The 18,108-nt window shown below is 36.1% G+C and overlaps 2 protein-coding genes and 1 long non-coding RNA gene across 4 annotated transcripts; 1 reads left to right on the top strand and 2 right to left on the bottom strand.

Annotated features, from left to right (window-relative positions):
- Positions 1 to 3,077: 3,077 nt before the first annotated feature.
- On the bottom strand, positions 3,078 to 7,505 carry sdr39u1 (short chain dehydrogenase/reductase family 39U, member 1). The gene is made up of 6 exons (XM_067452379.1): positions 7,357 to 7,505; positions 6,819 to 6,925; positions 6,328 to 6,410; positions 6,123 to 6,244; positions 5,067 to 5,219; positions 3,078 to 3,770 (listed from the first exon to the last, which is right to left on the bottom strand). The coding sequence occupies exons 1-6, from the start codon at positions 7,370 to 7,372 to the stop codon at positions 3,346 to 3,348; spliced, it is 906 nt and encodes a 301-aa protein (XP_067308480.1). The 5' UTR covers positions 7,373 to 7,505; the 3' UTR covers positions 3,078 to 3,345.
- A 421-nt stretch (positions 7,506 to 7,926) lies between these two features.
- Positions 7,927 to 11,558, top strand: LOC137088972 (uncharacterized). Of its 2 annotated transcripts, none has more exons than XR_010907619.1 (10): positions 7,927 to 8,281; positions 8,607 to 8,627; positions 8,805 to 8,843; positions 9,000 to 9,054; positions 9,523 to 9,543; positions 9,722 to 9,747; positions 10,657 to 10,677; positions 10,854 to 10,879; positions 11,024 to 11,120; positions 11,420 to 11,558. It is a non-coding gene; the product is annotated as an uncharacterized lncRNA (long non-coding RNA). The 2 variants fall into 2 exon arrangements; XR_010907618.1 differs by having other exon boundaries at positions 7,928 to 8,281; positions 8,948 to 9,054.
- Positions 11,559 to 12,654: 1,096 nt separating this feature from the next.
- On the bottom strand, positions 12,655 to 16,615 carry ltb4r2b (leukotriene B4 receptor 2b). Its single transcript, XM_067453249.1, has 5 exons — positions 16,361 to 16,615; positions 14,903 to 15,470; positions 14,284 to 14,484; positions 14,160 to 14,200; positions 12,655 to 14,085 (listed from the first exon to the last, which is right to left on the bottom strand). Exons 2-5 carry the CDS (start codon positions 15,449 to 15,451, stop codon positions 13,881 to 13,883), a joined length of 996 nt encoding a protein of 331 aa, XP_067309350.1. The 5' UTR covers positions 15,452 to 15,470; positions 16,361 to 16,615; the 3' UTR covers positions 12,655 to 13,880.
- Between the last annotated feature and the right edge of the window lie 1,493 nt (positions 16,616 to 18,108).

Here is an 18,108-nt window from a genome sequence, read left to right as displayed (position 1 = left end):
TATATTGAGTGAAACAGCCTCTCGGACAAGGACGGGCCCTTCTTGTGTCCATCGGGAAATTGTTGGATGGTTGTGGTTTGCTAATGCTTTGATCTTATGTGAGTGACGGGTTGTCTTGCCCTCACACCAGCAAACAAGTCATCAGAGAAAATAAGATATGTTGCAAGAGGGAAGGAAGGCTTTTTTTCACTTATATTTTTATTTAGAATCACAGCATTGCATACAATACAGTATAGGACTGGGTTTTAACATGTTAGTCCATCATGTTCCCACAATATTGACAATTGTTCAAACTTAATTATATCATACACATTATACAGAGAATGAAAACAAATACAGAGATGGGGGGGGGGGGTATATAATATTAATGGAGAAAGGCAGACATGAACACAGGGTGGATGTGATAGTATAGTTCATGATCACTGGAGTATTTTCTGAAGTCGTAATGCATACAAGATTTGTTCCATTTCGTACAACTCCCATACTTTGTGAATCCAAGTATTGTATAATGGAGGGTCAGGTTTTAAAGAGATAGTTCACCTAAAAATGAAATTTCTGTCATCATTTGCTCACCCTCAAGTTGTTTTAAACCTGTACTAGTGTCTTTGTTCTGCTGAACATAGAAGATATTTTTAAGAATGTTTATAACCAAGCAGATAGACCAACCATTGGACTACCATAGTAGGGAAAAATATGGTAGGCAATGGTTGCTCTAGGAGTAAATTTTTCAGAATTTTCATTTTTGGTTGAACTATACCTTTAACCATCTGCATGAATTACATTTGATCGCTGCAGCAAGTAAAATTTGTAGTAAATATATTTAGCTCTACCCTCAAGGCCCTCTGGATGGCCGCACGCCTAGAAGGGCTATTATGGGGTCTTCGGGGATTTCATAATGGAAGATTTATTTAAGGGCATCAAATATATCTTTTTCAATTATTTCTTAACTTTGGACATGACCACAAAATATTAGTGGTTACCAAAATGCTGGCCACAGTTTCTCCAGCACTTGTCTGGAGCAAGATGGATTCCATTGTGCAATTATTTGTGGAGAAAAAATCTGGTTATTATCTTCCATTTGAATTCTCTCCAGAGCCTGGTTTCACAGACAAAACTTTTTGTCTGTTAAGCTAGAATTAGCTAAAATTAAGCTAGAATTGGACCTTAGTTTAATTAGGATAGTTAAGTAGCTTCAATAATGACTCAGAAAGAGAAAAAAACATCATATTTTAAGATGTCATCAGTGCAAACTATAAAATAATAGTTTCATAGTTATAAAACTTTTTAACATTTTTAGTTTAGAGATAATGCAAAAGAGCGGAGGGAGAGTAGTCTGAATTGGGTTCTAGCACCTTCTGCTAGCTCACACATCGAACTCATTCGCCAGCCGCGAGCGTTTCCAAGTCAGCGGGGATCGCATCAGTTGATATGCTGAAACTGCGCATGGATCAACGTCTTGTGCGAGAACACCGCGCTTTGACCCGTATTTACTGTGCGCTCGCTCATCTGTTCAGATGATGTCCTGCTAGGACAGCGATTGGCTCTTGTCTCAGACCTTCCCCGAGGTGATTGGAGGAGTGACGAACACTCAGCATGTGACCTCTACAGTGAGCTTCCTTCCGCTCTGACTCGTGACGTAGACTGTAAGTCCTTTTGTAAGCTCGCCCTTGAACAATACTTTACATTGATGGTGAGTTATTTAGGTAATGGGAAGTAAATAAATATAAAACGTAAAGATATAAAACATTTCAGGTAGCGAATTTTCATAGATAATTGTTATGTCGTTTGTTATAATATTGGATACGAAACTTGGTCGAACATTTAGGGTGGTGTTTATGTAAATGAATCGCTGTGATTGGGTAGTTGAGGCATGACGCATTCGGACCTATGATTCAGACCCTTTTCTTTTCATACACTGCAATACTACCCTCTCACCCTATCTGCCCTAAAAAGTATTGAAAATTACTAATGTCGCATACTATTTAGGTTGGATAGCATCCACATTGGGGCGCAGACAAAGCTTTTTTTCTTTTCTTTTCTTTTTTAGAACGACATTTTGGAATGTAAAGCATAATACATAATGTAAATTACGTATTTTGTTAAGGAAATAGCCTTTACACAAACCAAATCGCTGACATTTTACAGATTTAAAATTAAACCTTTTGGAACCAGTATTTACATCTTGTGGCACTGAATAAAAACATTAATGGATAAGGTAAGTTGTATGATTAAAATGTCACCATTTTAAACAAAGTTTACCTTTTCTAGGTTTTTTTTTAAATTATATTCCTTTAATAGCTGCACGCTCAATAATTCTTTAAAAAAAAGTGTTTAAATTTGTTTTGCATGGAGTATACCAAGATACAAGACCAGTTTTCTCAAAAATATTTGAGTATTTTAATACAGCTGTAACTTTGGATAGTTAAGGCACTTAAAGGGATAGTTCCCCCCAAAATGTAATTTGATGTTTATCTATTTACCCCTAGTGCATCCAAGATGTAGTTGTGTTTGTTTCTTTAGAACATAAATTAAGATTTTCACTTTAACCATTGCTCGTATAATGCATGTCAATTCTAATTAGACCCCACTGACATGTATTATACGAGCAACAGTTGGAGTTAAAAATCTTCATTTGTAAGCAGATAAACATACAATTTTATTTTTTGGGTGAACTATCCCTTTAAACTTTCCACTCTCAGTTCCAGTTTTATTTTTGTGCTGTATCACAACAACTCATCTTGAGTTTAACAAGTTTTTATCATTGCTGTTGGTCTTTTTACTCTTTTTTTATTTTATTAGAAGCAGTAACATGACATTTATTAGAAGCATATTGTGTACATCTAAGTGGATCTAAGAATAAAAAGCTTGTGTCTGAATTGTATACATACAAAGATGTGTACTTGTTCCAATGGTGATTTTTGAAGGAAAATATGTAAACGTTCCATGTAGAAGATGACCCCACGGATCAGACAGATGAGCCAAATATAGCCACTCAATGTCATAAGAGACATAACATCTGCTATGATTATCTAATCATGGAATATACTCAGAGATACCACCGCTGGACTCAAAACATCACATACAGACATTTATTTACAAATGCAGTGCTCATTTTGTACACACAGATAAATATAACTTTTTCCGAGGGAAAGACAACCAAAAGGAACTGAGAACATTATTTCTCCTTTAAGAGTATTAAATCAAATCATTTAAATGCATTTGTCACTTTTGTACAAGCAAGCTTTATTTGTATATGCTTAATAAAAAAAAAAAAAATTAAACGTTATAACTGCATTAGTATGCATAAAATAATATCAGGTCACAGGTGTTTTGACTGGTCACTAATTATCCAACAATTTCTTTTAAAGCAGAAGTAAGATCTGGGTATTGAAACTCAAAGCCTGACTCAAGAGTTCTCTTGGGCACTACTTTCTGGCCTTGTGTGAGGATAACAGCTCTCTCAGAACCAAGAAAGACATCCAAGAAAAAGCCGGGAACAGGGAAGATAGTAGGTCTTTTTAGAGCACTGCCCAACTCTTTAGTGAATTCAAAATTTGTATTCAATGCAGGCGCAACTCCATTAAATACATCTAGCTCTGTGGATGATGGTCTTTCTTGGAGCTCCAAGTTATGGGCAATGATGCCAGCAAGGTCTGAAACATGGATCCAAGGGAAGGGCTGGCGTCCCGAGCCAAGCGTCCCACCCAAGCCAAGCCAAAAGGGAATCATCATCTGTTTCATGGCGCCACCGTCACGCCCTAACACTGCCCCTGCAAGTGAGTGGAAGAAAGTACACAATTACACAACCATTCAAAAGTTTAGGTTCGGTAAGACTTGTTTTTAAACAAAGTCTCTTAAGCTCACCAAGGCTGCATTTATTTGATCAAAAGTACTGTAAAAAATTTAATATTGTTTTGTACTATTTAGTTTTTTTATTCTAATCTATTCATCTACTATATTCCAGTGATGGCAAAGCTCAATGTTACTCCAGTCTTCAGTGTCACATGATCCTTCAGAGATCATTTTAAAGGGTAAGTTTATCCAAAAATGAAATTGATGTCATTAATGACTCACCCTAATGTCGTTCCTCACCCGTAAGACCTCTGTTCATCTTCGGAACACAGTGTAAGATATTTGATATAGTCCCAGAGCATATGCAGTCAATGCACACTTTACTGTCCATGTCCAGAAAGGGAATAAAAACATCATCAAAGTAGTCCATATGTGACATCAGTTGGTTGATTAGAATCTCTTGAAGCATCGAAAATACATTTTGGCCAAAAAATATCAAAAACTATGATTTTATTCAGCATTGTCTTCTCTTCCGCGTTCCTCCAAAAAGATTCAAACGGTGTGAATCGATCAATGATTCGGATCGCCAATGTCACGTGATTTCAGCAGTTCAGATCGCATCAAACCGCCAAACTGCTGAAATCACGTAACATTGGCGACCCAGAGCATTGATCGATTCACTGATTCATTAACCGTTTGAATCTTTTTGGAGAAACACAGAAGAGAAGACAATGCTGAATAAATTCATAGTTTTTGTTATTTTTGGACCAAAATGAATTTTCGATGCTTCAAGAGATTCTAATTAACTAACTGATGTCACATATGGACTACTTTGATGATGTTTTTATTCCCTTTCTGGACATGGACAGTAAAGTGTGCATAGACTGCATATGCTCTGGGACTAAAATATAAAATATCTTAAACTGTGTTCTGATGATGAACGGAGGTCTTACGGGTGTGGAACATTATTTAGGGTGAGTCATTAATGGCATCAATTTCATTTTTGGGTGAACTAACCCTTTAATATGCTGATTTGGTGCTCAGGGAACATTTCTTATCATCAATGTTGAAAAATGTTGTGCTGCTTAAGATTTCTGTGGAGACCATGACACATTCAGTATTCTTTGATGGATAGAAACTTCAGAACAACAGCATTTATTTGAAATAGATATCTTTTTACATAATAAATGTATTTACTGTCACTTTTGATCAATTTAATGCATCTTTGTTGAATAAAGTTATTTGTAATAAATCAGAAACTTGTTTAGCTTCACCTGGTCTGATGACCACTTGTCTTGTTTTCTTAGCACTGTCTTCAGGAAGCTTTCCTGCCCCCTCCCACTCTTTCACCAGGCGAGACAGGAAGTCAAATGGTGTCCAGTTGCTCTCTTCTGTGTACTGGGTTTGAAGACTAGGTTTATAACATGCTGAAGACAAAATCAGAGAAAAACTGCAAAAATTCAACCATACAAAATTACAATTAAAAATAACTGTAGAAAAAAAAATAACATTACTAATTTGTCCTTTAAAGGAACACTCCACTTTTTTGAAAATAGGCTCATTTTCCAAGTACATTAGAGTTAAACAGTTGAGTTTTACCGTTTTTTTAATCCATTCAGCCGATCTCTATATCTGGCAGTACCAGCATAGCTTAGCATACATCATTGAATCGGATTAGGCCATTAGCATTGCACTCATGATATTTTTTTATTTTTTCAAAGATAATATTTTTCCTATTTAAAACTTGATTATTCTGTAGTTACATCGTGTACTAAGACCAACGGAAAATGGAAAGTTTTTTTAAAAATGATTTTTTGACCAATATAGATATATTTTCTTATTCCTGCGTAATAATCATGCAACTTTGCTGCCATACCATGGGTTTAGCGGCGCAAGGATATGTTTTTAGCTAAGAGTAAACAAAAAAGGTTACACAGTGTAGCTTTAAAATAATGGTCATTAGTTAACATTAGTAAACATGAACTAATGATGAACTGCACTTATAAAGCATTTATTTATCTTTGTTCATGTGAATTTCGGCATTTACTAATGCATTATTAAACTCTGGTTAACATTAGATAATGCACTGTGAACTAACATGAACAAACCATGAACAGCTTTAGTTTTATTAACTAAGGTTAACAAAGATTAACTTACACAGTAACATGTTTACTGCTCATGGTTAATTCATGTTAGTTAATACATTAAATAATGTTAACTAATGACTATTATTCTAAAGTGTTACTGATTATTCAGACAAGTTTTTTTTTTTTTTTTTTTTTTGACAAATCATATTTTTCTAGCTTGCTAAAACACCACCACTTATTTACCTACTCCTGTAACAAGCACCCATGAATGTGGTGGAGTAGGTGATGCAGCAATAGCTTGGGCAAGAATTCTGGTTGTGTTTATTCGGCTGGAGAACAGATCCTTTTTGTAATTTTCATTCCACCTAGTGTCAAATACAAAATATTAAAATGATCAATGACTAGTCCATATTTATTTATATACACTGAGGGGGAAAAAAGTTCTCACCATCTCAAAGGGTTCATAATATTCTCCCCTGCTAGATTCACAGCGCCCTCACATGGCGGGAGGCCCCCTGACTCCACATCAGCCTGTGATAAATAAACATAGGTTAGGGACTCAGAGGTGCAAAACTCAGTTCTTCACATAAACATTAAGGACTTGATAAGCTGGATCAGGACAGGGGTGTTCAAATAGGGTTTAAGCTAAACTCTGTAAGGCTGCATTTTTGCACCCATGCCCTGACACAGGTCAGATGCATTATCACCAATATTTAACTCTACATTCAAAAGGTTTACGCATCACATCACATACTCTTAAATGAGCTTGGCCCTTCAAGGAAATGTATTTTTTATTTAAATGATACTGAGTAATATCATATCAGGTTTGATATTATGTTGGCTTGATTCACCACTGCCCTATATACATATACCAAAAATCATAAGTAAAGGTGGACTTGATGCATATCAAGATAGTCTTCAGTGCAAGTTACATCGTACCCATGTTATTTTTCCTGGACCAGGCTGCCTGGATATGATTGTGATTTCATGGCCTTTGCTTTTCAGCAAACGAATCAGTTCACGACCTACAAACCCTGAGCCTCCACCTGATAAGAAAGTTAGAAAAATAAAGCTTTATTAATTTTACAAGCAAATAGACAATATTACATATAATGATTTATCTGTGGGAAATATTATATTTATAGCATATGACATTTACAGCCCAGCCCAATAATAACAATAATAGCAATCCTGCGCACGTGTCGTGTACAGCCAGCGCGCATGCGCTGTTACAGCACTTACGAAACAGATCACCTCAAGAAAAATCACTTATTTATCCAGTGACGGATAAGTGAACCTAACCATGCCATAACACGATCACATACGATTAAAATATCAAAATATAAAAAGAATGATATTTGAATATAAGCAAGTTTTAATGTTTCTATCCAAAGAGGCTATCACACAAGCACACAAAACGAACTACTTTTGTTACGGTATCATGCAGTGCTAACGCGAAAAGTGATATATGATATACCTATTACAACTCTCATTATGCTTGAAAAGTACAGTCCGTTTATTGCCGAAATCCACTTCTTTCACATCTTTCTGCAATCAGCCTACTGTTCCTACTGCCTAAGGTCGTCGTTTACCACGTGATCTACACATGTAAACTGGACAAAATGGAGCGTAACTGCAGCCATGTTTATAAGGGCGGCAATTTACCTTCTTTTTACTGAAAAAAAAACTATCGACAAGATTGTTGTACAGTACGTAATTATGCAACAATAATATTCCATACCAATAAGTAATATGTTAATTAAAATATGATATTATATACACAACACACTTTGTTTAACAATTCCCGTGGAATTATTATGCCTACTTAATTATGCCTAATAACTAAATGCATACTATATCTGATAAGTCATATAACATAAAAATTAATAGCTCTTCTATACACGAATTACATCATGTCTAAACGTCCGAATTTGATGATATTACTCTGGTCCAGTTTATAATATGGGGGTGTGTGCTGTGGTGTGGGTGCATAGACTGTAAAAATAGTGGGTGCCGCGACCGGAAATGCTTTTTTCCTGTAGAAACACGTGGTTGGTTAGGAGATAAATTCGGCCTCATGCCATACTAACATCCTTTCTGCTGCCAGTTCTCGGTGGTGTTGCACTCGTGTGTATAGTGCTCTAAATAACTGTAATTGAGTTCCGTTTTAGTTGTATTAATACCTTAATTAGCACGTCGTTTTCTTGCTCTTTATATCGTTTTTTAAAAGATGTATTATTTATTTTATAAATAATATAAAATTTTATTTATTTTTACCTATACGAAAAGTTATCTACGCGGTCTACATAATCTGACTGCTTTAGAAAATATACATAACCACACGTCAAAAGGATGCGTTTTTATAATCATCACGGTGGAGTGAACCCATTGGAGCGTATTCTGTAAGTTTAACATTTACTTTATTTTAAAAGCAATATACTGAAAGCGCTTTCAAGGATAATGTTTAGCTGAATTGGCAGGTGCATCTGCTTCAACTACATCCAGATGCCTTGTTATACTCCACTATGATTGATGTAACGTTTTAGCCTGAATCGAGTCCGCAGCTGCTAACCTTGAAGTGATGATTTTTGCAGTCCGTGTTTCACATGAATCTAATGATTTCAACCCTACTGCACTGACTGGTTAAAGCTGCGGAATAAATCTGAGATGTTATGGTTTCCCTCAGAATGCACTCTAATGTGTGATTGTATTTGTTTTATTCTACAGGGACCCGCCTTTATGGAAATGGTGAGTCAAAATCTCGTGTTCTAGTTAATTCTTGTCTTGCACTTAACTGATGAACTGCATGAGTCCGTGTTTATGAAATTTAAGTGATTTTATTGACATGCTCTGACAAAGTGCTCATTGGTGTAAACAAACCTCAGTTTAGTCTGAATGTTCTAACCTCATTGCTATATTCTGCAGGAGCCTCAACTTTTGAAAATGCAGCAGATCTCCAATAAGGTAGGCTTTTCTTTCATTCTGCTAGAGTAAATGCATCAAGAACTGAGACCCATATGGTCTTCAATGTAAGTTGCATATTCATGTTATCTTTTTTTCTTGACTAGGCTACCTGGATATGATTGGGGGGTTTTTTCTTCCATGGCCTTTGCTCTTCAGCAAAGATGTCAGCTCATGACCCACAAACCCTGAGCCCTCTGCATGAGTGGAACAGGTAAGGGCTTTATTAATTTTAGAAGCAAATTGACATTGATACAACAAAGGGTTGGGGGAATGATTTATCAGAATGAAAGAGGGTTATATTTATAGTATGACTTCCACATTTGTTTGAAGCCTAATAATGGCCATCCCACAAGCATGTACAAAAGCGCATGTCTTGTTGTAGCAATGCTGAAAGCTAATGGATGTTTTCAATAAGCTTCTTTGTAGCTGAATTGGCAGGTGCATCTGCTTTAACTACATCCAGATGCCTTGTTCTACTTTGCTTTATTATTGTACCGTTTTAGCCTGAACAGAGTCCGAAGCTGCTCAACCTAGACATGATTTTGCAATCAGTGTTTCAAACGAATCTAATGATTTCAAACCTATTGCACTGACTGGTTAAAGCTGTGGGAAAAAAAGCTACGATGATATGGTTTCTTTCAAAATGCATACTAATGTGCGATTTGTATGGTTTCTACAGAGTCCCGCCTTTATGGAAATGGTGAGTCAAAATCTTATGTTGCTCTTCTTGTTAATGTCTTGGACCAAATTGATGAACTGCATGAGTCCGTGTTTATGAAATTCAGTGACTTTATTTACATGCTCTGAAAAGTGCTCATTGGTGTAACCAAACCTCAGTTTAGTCTGAATGTTCTAATGTCATCGCTAATATTCTGCAGGGGACTCAACTTTTGAAAGGTGGAAGGTGAGTCAAAATGTTATGTTTCTCATTCTGTTACGTATTGCATCAAATTGATGAACTTTATTCATCTGTGTTTATGAAAATCAGTGTTAGTTTATTTATTTATTTATTGAAATGCTCGTGCTCATTGGTGTAAAACAACCTCGGTTTAGTCTTAATGTTAAGCCAAATTTTAACATTAGCCATCCTACACGCGTACACGCCATTACACCACTTATGAAGAAGCGCCTCCAGAATCAATCCCATTTGTCCAGTGACTGCTAAGTGACCCCAGCCATGTCCTAACCTGATCAAAGAAGGTTCCAGGTTATTTTTTTACATAAGTTTTATTATAACCGCAGAGCTATGTTTCTGTCCAAAGAGGTTGTGTTGTGCACAACCAGCAAACCAAATTAGCTATTTCTGTTATGCTCCCATGCAGTTACACAAATGGATTAGTGATTTATACTGATTACAACTCTTATGCTTTTAGAGTTTCTCACACTAATTTCTGGGGGTGCCACAACCAGTTTTCTTTTTTCTGTAGAAATGTGGTTGGGAGAAATCTGGCCTCATGCCATACTAACATCCTTTCTGCTTGCAGTTCTCAGTTGTGTCGGAAGTGTAGTCTTTGAAAATATTGGTTTTGAATTGCTTTTTAGTTGTATTTATACCTTAACGCTAAATGTTTTTGCTTTTTATATCTGGTTTAAGATGTATAGTAATTTTAGACGAAAAGGAAGTGCATCTACAGAACTACAGAATCCGCAGCTGCTCAACCTTGACGTGATGATTTTGCAGTCCGTGTTTCACATGAATCTAATGATTTCAAACCTACTGCACTGACTGGTCAAAGCTGTGGAATAAAGCTATGAGATGTTATTGGTTTCCCTCAGAACAAATTCTAATGTTTGAATTTATTTTATTCTATAGGGACCTGCCTTTATGAAAATGGTGAGTCTAATCTCATGTTTGTCATGTTAATGTCTTGCACCAATTTGATGAACTGCATGCGTCCGTGTTTATGAAACCAAGTGATCTTATTAACATGCTCTGAAAAAAGTGCTCATTGGTGTTAACAAACCTCAATTTAGTCTGAATGTTCTAATCTTATCGCTAATATTTTGCAGGAGCCTCAACTTTCGAAAGCAGGGAGGTGAGCATTTTCTCATGCTTCTGTTTTGCACCAAACTGATACATGTGTTAATTTAGTGATTTTATTGAAACTCTGAAAAGTGCTCATTGGTGTATACAATCTTAAGTTTAGTCTGAATGTTTAACATTTTTGCTAATTGTACAGGTGCCCGTTTCAATAAGGTGGTTCAATCAACTGAGTAGACTGACTGACCATGGCAACAGCACCTGGCAAATGACGTCTCCATACTTCCAGGTCAAGTGTAAGTTTATTCATTGTCATATCATGGGTGAGAACTGTCAGAACAGTAATTTATTGAACTATTTTCATTTTAATGGTATCCCAAGGGCAAAAAACTGAAGTAGAAAAACACAATTCCATCAGTTAAAGCTTTAAGCTTAAGAGGGTGTAGGATTCTTGGCTTTACAAACATTTGACATATTAAATCAAGTGTCTTTCAATATGCAGCGGCCTTTTCCTCTGTCCAATGCTAATGTTCTCTAATCCCACCTGTTACATTTTTGAATTAGGGTATGAAATTAACATTTGACTTCTACGCAGGCCAACAGCAAGAAGGCAGAGGTTCACAAAATAATGGGAGGACCTGCACCACCACTGAGATTGGAGGAAGAGTATTAACGTCAAACTGTATAAAGAACTGTTTCCTTTGTTTGGCAAATAAAGATGAGTAAATTGTAAACTCCTTTGGTGTATCTTTCCAACCCTTCTGTCTGGTATTCCATGTAGTAATCGGTTTCATTTTCGGAAGATATGATGATGGGACTGCATATCAATGCATCCAACCACATTCAAATTATTTAAGGAAATTGTAATTATTGGGTTTCTTCCAGAGCTTGCTACAAGATATAAAGTGAACCTCATTTAACCTGATTTGTGATTTCTATACCAATACGATACTCTGTATGAAAAGCTTTTTTGCAGCGTGAATGATTTAAGTATTTAAATACTCTTGGTGCTTTAAAAAGCGGAGGAGACCAGAAGAAACTGGTTCCTGGTTAGAATCATAGTCAGTTACTCTGGTATCTGACCCAGAGTATGTTCCCTTTTATTCATTTCAGAAACGGTACACCTTGCCCTGTTTTCTTGTTTAACATTCCTCCCATTCTGAGACTGAATACCCAGCGTTTCCCTCATTTCGGTGTTAACATGCTTGATTTTTCACTTAACCTCCATATTGGTTGGGTCTCCATTCAACGCTAGCATTCAATCGGAGTTAACGGAGAGCAAGCAATATGCCCGTATTTTGTGCAGTTTACGGTTGCAATAACGCAATATTGATACCAGATCGCATGGGATTACATTTCACAAGTAAGATTGAACAATTTAGGTTATTTTACAATTTATACATTATCATTTCATGCTTGTCATTTGTGGTGTCTGTATTTTACAAAGTAATGCTGCACCACATCGCAAAATTAACTATCCTGGAGCTACAGAGTGCAAGCATACACAGAAGCTGTGAAAGTTATTTTTAAAGGATTTTAGCTCCCGAGTCCCAGTTGCAAGCCTGACAGGGTAATGTAAGATGCTGGAATGACCTGGAGTATGCCTACTTTAGGCCTTTAAAAAAAATAATTCTGAGCTGGTACAGTATATATGGGAGCTTGTATGTATATGTGTACAGAAGATTTGTGTGTGTGAGAGAAATAAATAAAATTCATAAATGTATACATTTATCAATATGCCATTGTGTGTGTGAGAGAGAAATAAACAATCAAACTTGTTTCTTTATTAAAATATAAAATTTATTCATTTATACATTTATCAATGTCATAGTCTACCATGTCTTAGTTAAAGCTCGTAATACAAAGTCTTTCTACATGAAAGCAGAATTTTTCAATGTGTGACAGCGTCCTGTATCATAACTAAGTCTCTGCAGTTTGTAACAAACCAAGCCGTGTGAAAATCCGGTAAAAACACGGGGAGTTATGATGCAGTTGATAATACATCTCAGTAGAAATAAATGCGGGGGGGCGACCCATCCAAGATGGCGCCGCGCTGATACGTCCGTTAGCGATCAACTCTGAAGCGCGTGCACCTGAAAGTGTGACACGTGCGGCAAGCAGCCAATCACAGCGTCTGTTTGATTCACTTCTCTTCTGAAGATTGATAGATCGTTTTGAAAATTAGCATGAAATAAATGTATTTACAAAGCAGGAATAAACACTGCTGCTGTAGCGACAGTTTGAGAAGGCAGCTTAAAGAATATCTCTCTATATCAAGGCATGACGTGAATCAAACATGCCTAATAAGTATAGGTTCACAAAGAGCTCAAATGAATATACGTTGTTTAAAAGAATTATGAATGCATGTATTATATATACTATTTGGCTACTTGTCAATCAATATAGTATTTATATGAACATATTATATTAATTCGAAGTGATTGTAATCCATATAAGATAGATAGGCTTATAATAAATAATTAGCACCAAAAGATTTTAGAGAATTTAAAGAATTAGCACCCCAATTTTATTTCTAAAGTTTTTTTATTATGAACTACTTTAATTGTAGCTGCTTGGTCCAGTTTGTTTTGTGATCTCTAACCCAGAATAAAACCTGCTCCAGAGCAAGTTAGCCTTGCAGTATAAGTTACCATGGTGATGAACACCGCTAAAAACCAATCCATCTTGAGCCCGAAAAAACAGAGTTTGCTCAAACTAATCTCGAATTTACCTGGGTAACAACTGAAACCAGCTTTGTGCAACAGGCCACAGATGTATGACTATACACTGCGTAAGGTGTTGTTTTTTGTTGTTTTTGTTTTTGTTTTTTTACATGTGCAAAACCACTCCAGATTTGCCAGAATTATTCCTATGCATGTATAACGGCAATGCAACATTCACACGTACTGAACCATTTACAAATCTGGTCATTTTAATAATAGTGGCATTATAACAATGGAGTTTAGTCATAAATACATCTTTAAAGAAAATTCTGGTGTTTATTCCCTGCACTATTTATTGTCCAAGAGTCTTTATGCTTCCGCGCTCCTTGGGGTCTAAAGTCTGATAACCTCTCGGGTCTGGCTTCTTCGGGCTCCATAGTCCAGCACTGTGCCCTCAAATAGTCTGGCCATGAATGCCAGGCCATCAGCTTTGATGTAGGAGCGTCCGACAAAGGCGTAGAGGACAGGATTGGCACAACTACTGATAAAAGCCAGAGCAGATGTAACAGCACGGCTCTTCTGCCCGATGTCATTCAACCTGGGGAAAGACAGATGGTTGTTGACTTTTGGAGAAATATCTGTGCTTTAAAATCTTCTTTAGTACATCCATACCTTTCTTTGGTTGTCTCGTCTGGTAAAAGTTCTGCCACCACCTGACCAGAAGACAAATAATTAATTCATACACTGGTTACAATATAATTCCAAGGAATACTAACACAGAGATTGAAATACTTACTTGCACTATATTAATAATGTGATAAGGAAGCCAAAAAATGCAGAACGTCACAATGATGGCTTGAATAAGGCTCTCGCATCGTATCCTTCTCTTGAACCTGGTCTGTCTCAGGCGGCGAAGGATACACACATAACTGCTGACTATGATCACATATGGTACCAGAAAGCCCACCACTGTCTCAAGTGTGTACTGAAATACCACCTGTTCATAATGACATTAAGTATGAATTATGACTTTTGTAAGGATAAATCACAATCAGCAGATCATTATTGAAAAATAAAACATGGATCACCCAGATTTGTTTATATGTAAAACAATAGTTCATAATTTTTCACAATGAAATAATATATTTTTATAAAAAGAAAATACTCTGTTTACACCTTTGGTGTGTTATTTTATTGTTGTAATAAAGTTTTATTTAGCTTCATTTAAATAATTTCAATTAATCCTGGAGACCCCTTAAATGAGACCCCCTAGTGGCCCTTGGTTGTCACTCACTGGTTTATGAAATGAGAGATATAAAATACAATACTAAGCTTTTTAATATACAACATTGCGATGACCAATGCATTGACCAATTATAATCAAGTATCAACGGAGCGAAAGGGGGGGAACTCACATGCTTTGAACGCTGTGTTGCACATACTGTGTGTCCATTCTCTGTTCTTTCTTCTCGATATATCAAAGCAGGAAGTGCCAAAATAAAGACGACAATCCACAGGCCCCCGAGCACAATTAATACCGTCCGTCTACGAGTACAGGCAGTCAAGTATGTGGGCCACACCACCGCCACTAGTCTGTGTAGACTCATCAGCATAATGATCATAATAGAAGCGTACATGTTTGTATTGCACAAGTAGAAAAGCAGCTTGCACATGACACTTCCAAATATCCAATTCTGCTTGGCTAGATAAATTACAAAGAAAATTGTCAGACACATTAGGCAACCGTCTGCACAAGCCAAGTTGAAGATGAGCAGGGTAGTGACGGAGCGTTTGCGGGCACGTGCCAGGATGCTCCAGATAATGAAGAGGTTTCCAGGAACACCCAGGAGGAAGACAATGCTGAGGATGAGGGCCCCAAAGGTAACAGAAAAATAGTTATCCACAATGCTCGGACCCGATTTGGCTGTTCTGTTCTCCGAGATGTTCCCAGTTGCTGATTCCATGAGGAAGAAGTCAGAAGAACTGGTGGAATCAGAAAGCAATGTTATTTGAAGTACACAACCATATAACCTAAAATGTTGAAAAAAGTGTCGAACCATGCTTAAAATGTTTAAAAAGTGTCCAAAATCCCTATAAAACAGTCAACAGACTATCCTGATAACAGGTAAGACCAGCTAATTATGTATTTACTTAATTCATTTACTTTTTTTAAAACTTTACACTCTAAACTTTTATTAAAACATGATATTTGAACTATTTCCTTCACATGATATAGTCACTACTATGACTTATTGAAGATTTTTTCTTTAATAAGGTTTCCTTCAATGGGCAAATAAAGTATGAGCCTGGATCAAGGATGGGCTCTCAGCAACCATGTAATTATTGAAATTCAGCCAGTAATCTGTCATCCCTGAAAAAAAACATGGGAACAACGTGATACAACTTGCTGTGTTATCTTTACTCAACCAGTAGGAAATCCACTCAGATGCTGTAAGGATCACTCACATCCTCACCCTCATCCCAAAAATTAACTTCTGCTATTTAAAAAAAAAGTACTTATTTAATTTTTTACAGCAATTATCAAGAAAACAAGAAAAGAATACCTAATTTAAAGTCAAGTTAAAGTAACACAGGTAAAGCAGGGCATAAATAGCATAATTTGCATATTGAACTGAACATATTCATCCAGTGTAAGAATATACGATTGTCCAGTCTGCAGTGTCATCAGTTGTTTCTGATTAGCTGCCGACCTCAGAACGGCAAAGATGTGTGAAATTGAGAAACTGGACAGAGTTGCATCAAAAGAAAGTGTCCTGAAAGGACAAAGATGAAGATGGAAAAGCAGATTATGAGAAATAAGACTATGTATTTCAGTTTTTTTTTTAAATCAAAGAGGGTTTCTTGTAACTCACCAATACACTTGATTAGTTCCAAATGGTTTGAATGTTTTTTCCCTAAAGTGACCAGATGGACCTGGTTAGGTTGTGTGGTCTCCGAGTTGGTCTCTGTATTTCTTTCCCGTCTCTCAGAACAACTTTCACATAGCTTATTCTAAATTAAAGTTCAATTAAAGTTCTTTAAATTTCTGTTTTTCAGTGATCTCACTCTCAAATTGTAGGCTATTAAATAATCAAGCACACTAATATGTATCAATGCCCTACTGCTTAATGCCCTAGTGCATTGTGACTGTTATATTAAACTGCTTCTGACACTGTTCAAATTTCCTCCGCCCCACCATCCTCCTCCTCCTCCTCCCCATTGCAACACACCAATTTCTCCATGTATTTTTTTTTTTTTAAATGAACATACAAAGGTCTTTTCTAACCTGCAGGCTCCTGCATTCAAGAAGAATGCAGGCAGGAATCATTGAGGTGTATCCAACAGTTCCATGCCTCAGCATGTTCCTTCTACCTGCTCTTACCTGCTCTTACCTTGCCTTTGTCTTTTCTGATAGGCCTGGTTATTTTTTTCTCTCTGAAACATATCTACGATTTAAAACCCACAACCCACTATTCACCAAATATGAATATTGGCATCATGAACTCCACATTCCTCACTGTCTTCCTTTCTTCTGTGAAATACAAAAGGAGAAATGTTGATAAGGAAAATTAAGCTCTTAAATTAGCAAAAAGGGAAAAGGAGAATGGTTCTACTGAATTAGAGTTCTTCGGTTTGTAACAATAGCAGAACCCACTAAATAGAACCCTTTTATAAAGTTCCATAAAGAACCATGCTATTATGAAAGTGCTATATAATAATATAACATTTGAATGAATAGTTTGTTTTCATTATTTACAGTATATTAGTATCTTTATTTTTGTAATATAAGTATATTTTTATATATATATTATTAAAATAGTTTGGCCCCATATCTGCCTGCATGTTCTTATAATAACTTGTGGCCTTTTACATAAAAAAAACAGAATGTCAATTGGGTACTTTTATTTTTAATTCATTTTTAATTTACATTGACAAAATGAAAGTGCTCTAACAACATTTGCTAACTGAATACACAAATGTGTCTATTATTATGTGTATTTTGAGTTGCAGTTTCTCTCTGCAGATGATATTGTGGGATGTGACAGTATCTAAAATACACAATTGAGTTACACAGTGTCCCCTCCATTTGTTTATGTAAAACAAGTATGTTTATGAAGGCCGGAATTAGCAAAACTGGACAACATGAGTCCTTTACAGTGTTAAAAGGAAAAAGTGATATAAAGTCAGCATATAAAGGGTTCTTCGAGATGATACGGTTCTAAATAAAACCGTTATGTGTAACAAAAACAAAAAAACTTTAAAGAACCATCTTTTTTGGAATGTATAAAAGTGGTTCATTCAACTCATCTTTCAAAGTCTTTTAAAGACACAGGGGAGAACGGGGCACAGCCTAATGCTTTTTGACTTTCTTAGTTTGTGTAAATCCACTTGTGGTTTTCCCACATTATTTGCACACATGTTTGGTAGGCCTACATTTATGTGGTTATGTTTCATTGATACAGTGTATACTTTTTTTTTTTTTTTGATTTACCCTGAAAGAATGGAAGTAAAATGTGACAACATGCCCCATAGGTAATGACCAAATGACAGCTTAAAATCTTATCTGATATAATAAAAAAATTAATAAAAAAATCCTAGACAAATTAAAATGGCTAGCTTT

Source organism: Pseudorasbora parva, chromosome 9 (assembly GCF_024679245.1).
Source record: "Pseudorasbora parva isolate DD20220531a chromosome 9, ASM2467924v1, whole genome shotgun sequence".
Lineage (NCBI taxonomy): Eukaryota > Metazoa > Chordata > Actinopteri > Cypriniformes > Gobionidae > Pseudorasbora > Pseudorasbora parva.
Note: the sequence above shows the minus strand (reverse complement) of the source record. Positions and strands in the feature narration are given on the sequence as shown.

What these genes read in the sequence shown, in the direction of transcription:
- sdr39u1 (XM_067452379.1), bottom strand. An exon ending in GTCCAGGAAAAATAACATGG is followed by an intron (nt 6,411 to 6,818) that starts GTACGATGTAAC and finishes TATTTATCACAG; the next exon opens with GCTGATGTGGAGTCAGGGGG. An exon ending in ACAAGTGGTCATCAGACCAG is followed by an intron (nt 3,771 to 5,066) that starts GTGAAGCTAAAC and finishes ACTCACTTGCAG; the next exon opens with GGGCAGTGTTAGGGCGTGAC.
- ltb4r2b (XM_067453249.1), bottom strand. Translation starts at nt 15,451, where the DNA reads ATGGAATCAGCAACTGGGAACATCTCGGAGAACAGAACAGCCAAATCG. An exon ending in CAACACAGCGTTCAAAGCAT is followed by an intron (nt 14,485 to 14,902) that starts GTGAGTTCCCCC and finishes CATTATGAACAG; the next exon opens with GTGGTATTTCAGTACACACT. An exon ending in ACATTATTAATATAGTGCAA is followed by an intron (nt 14,201 to 14,283) that starts GTAAGTATTTCA and finishes TCTTCTGGTCAG; the next exon opens with GTGGTGGCAGAACTTTTACC.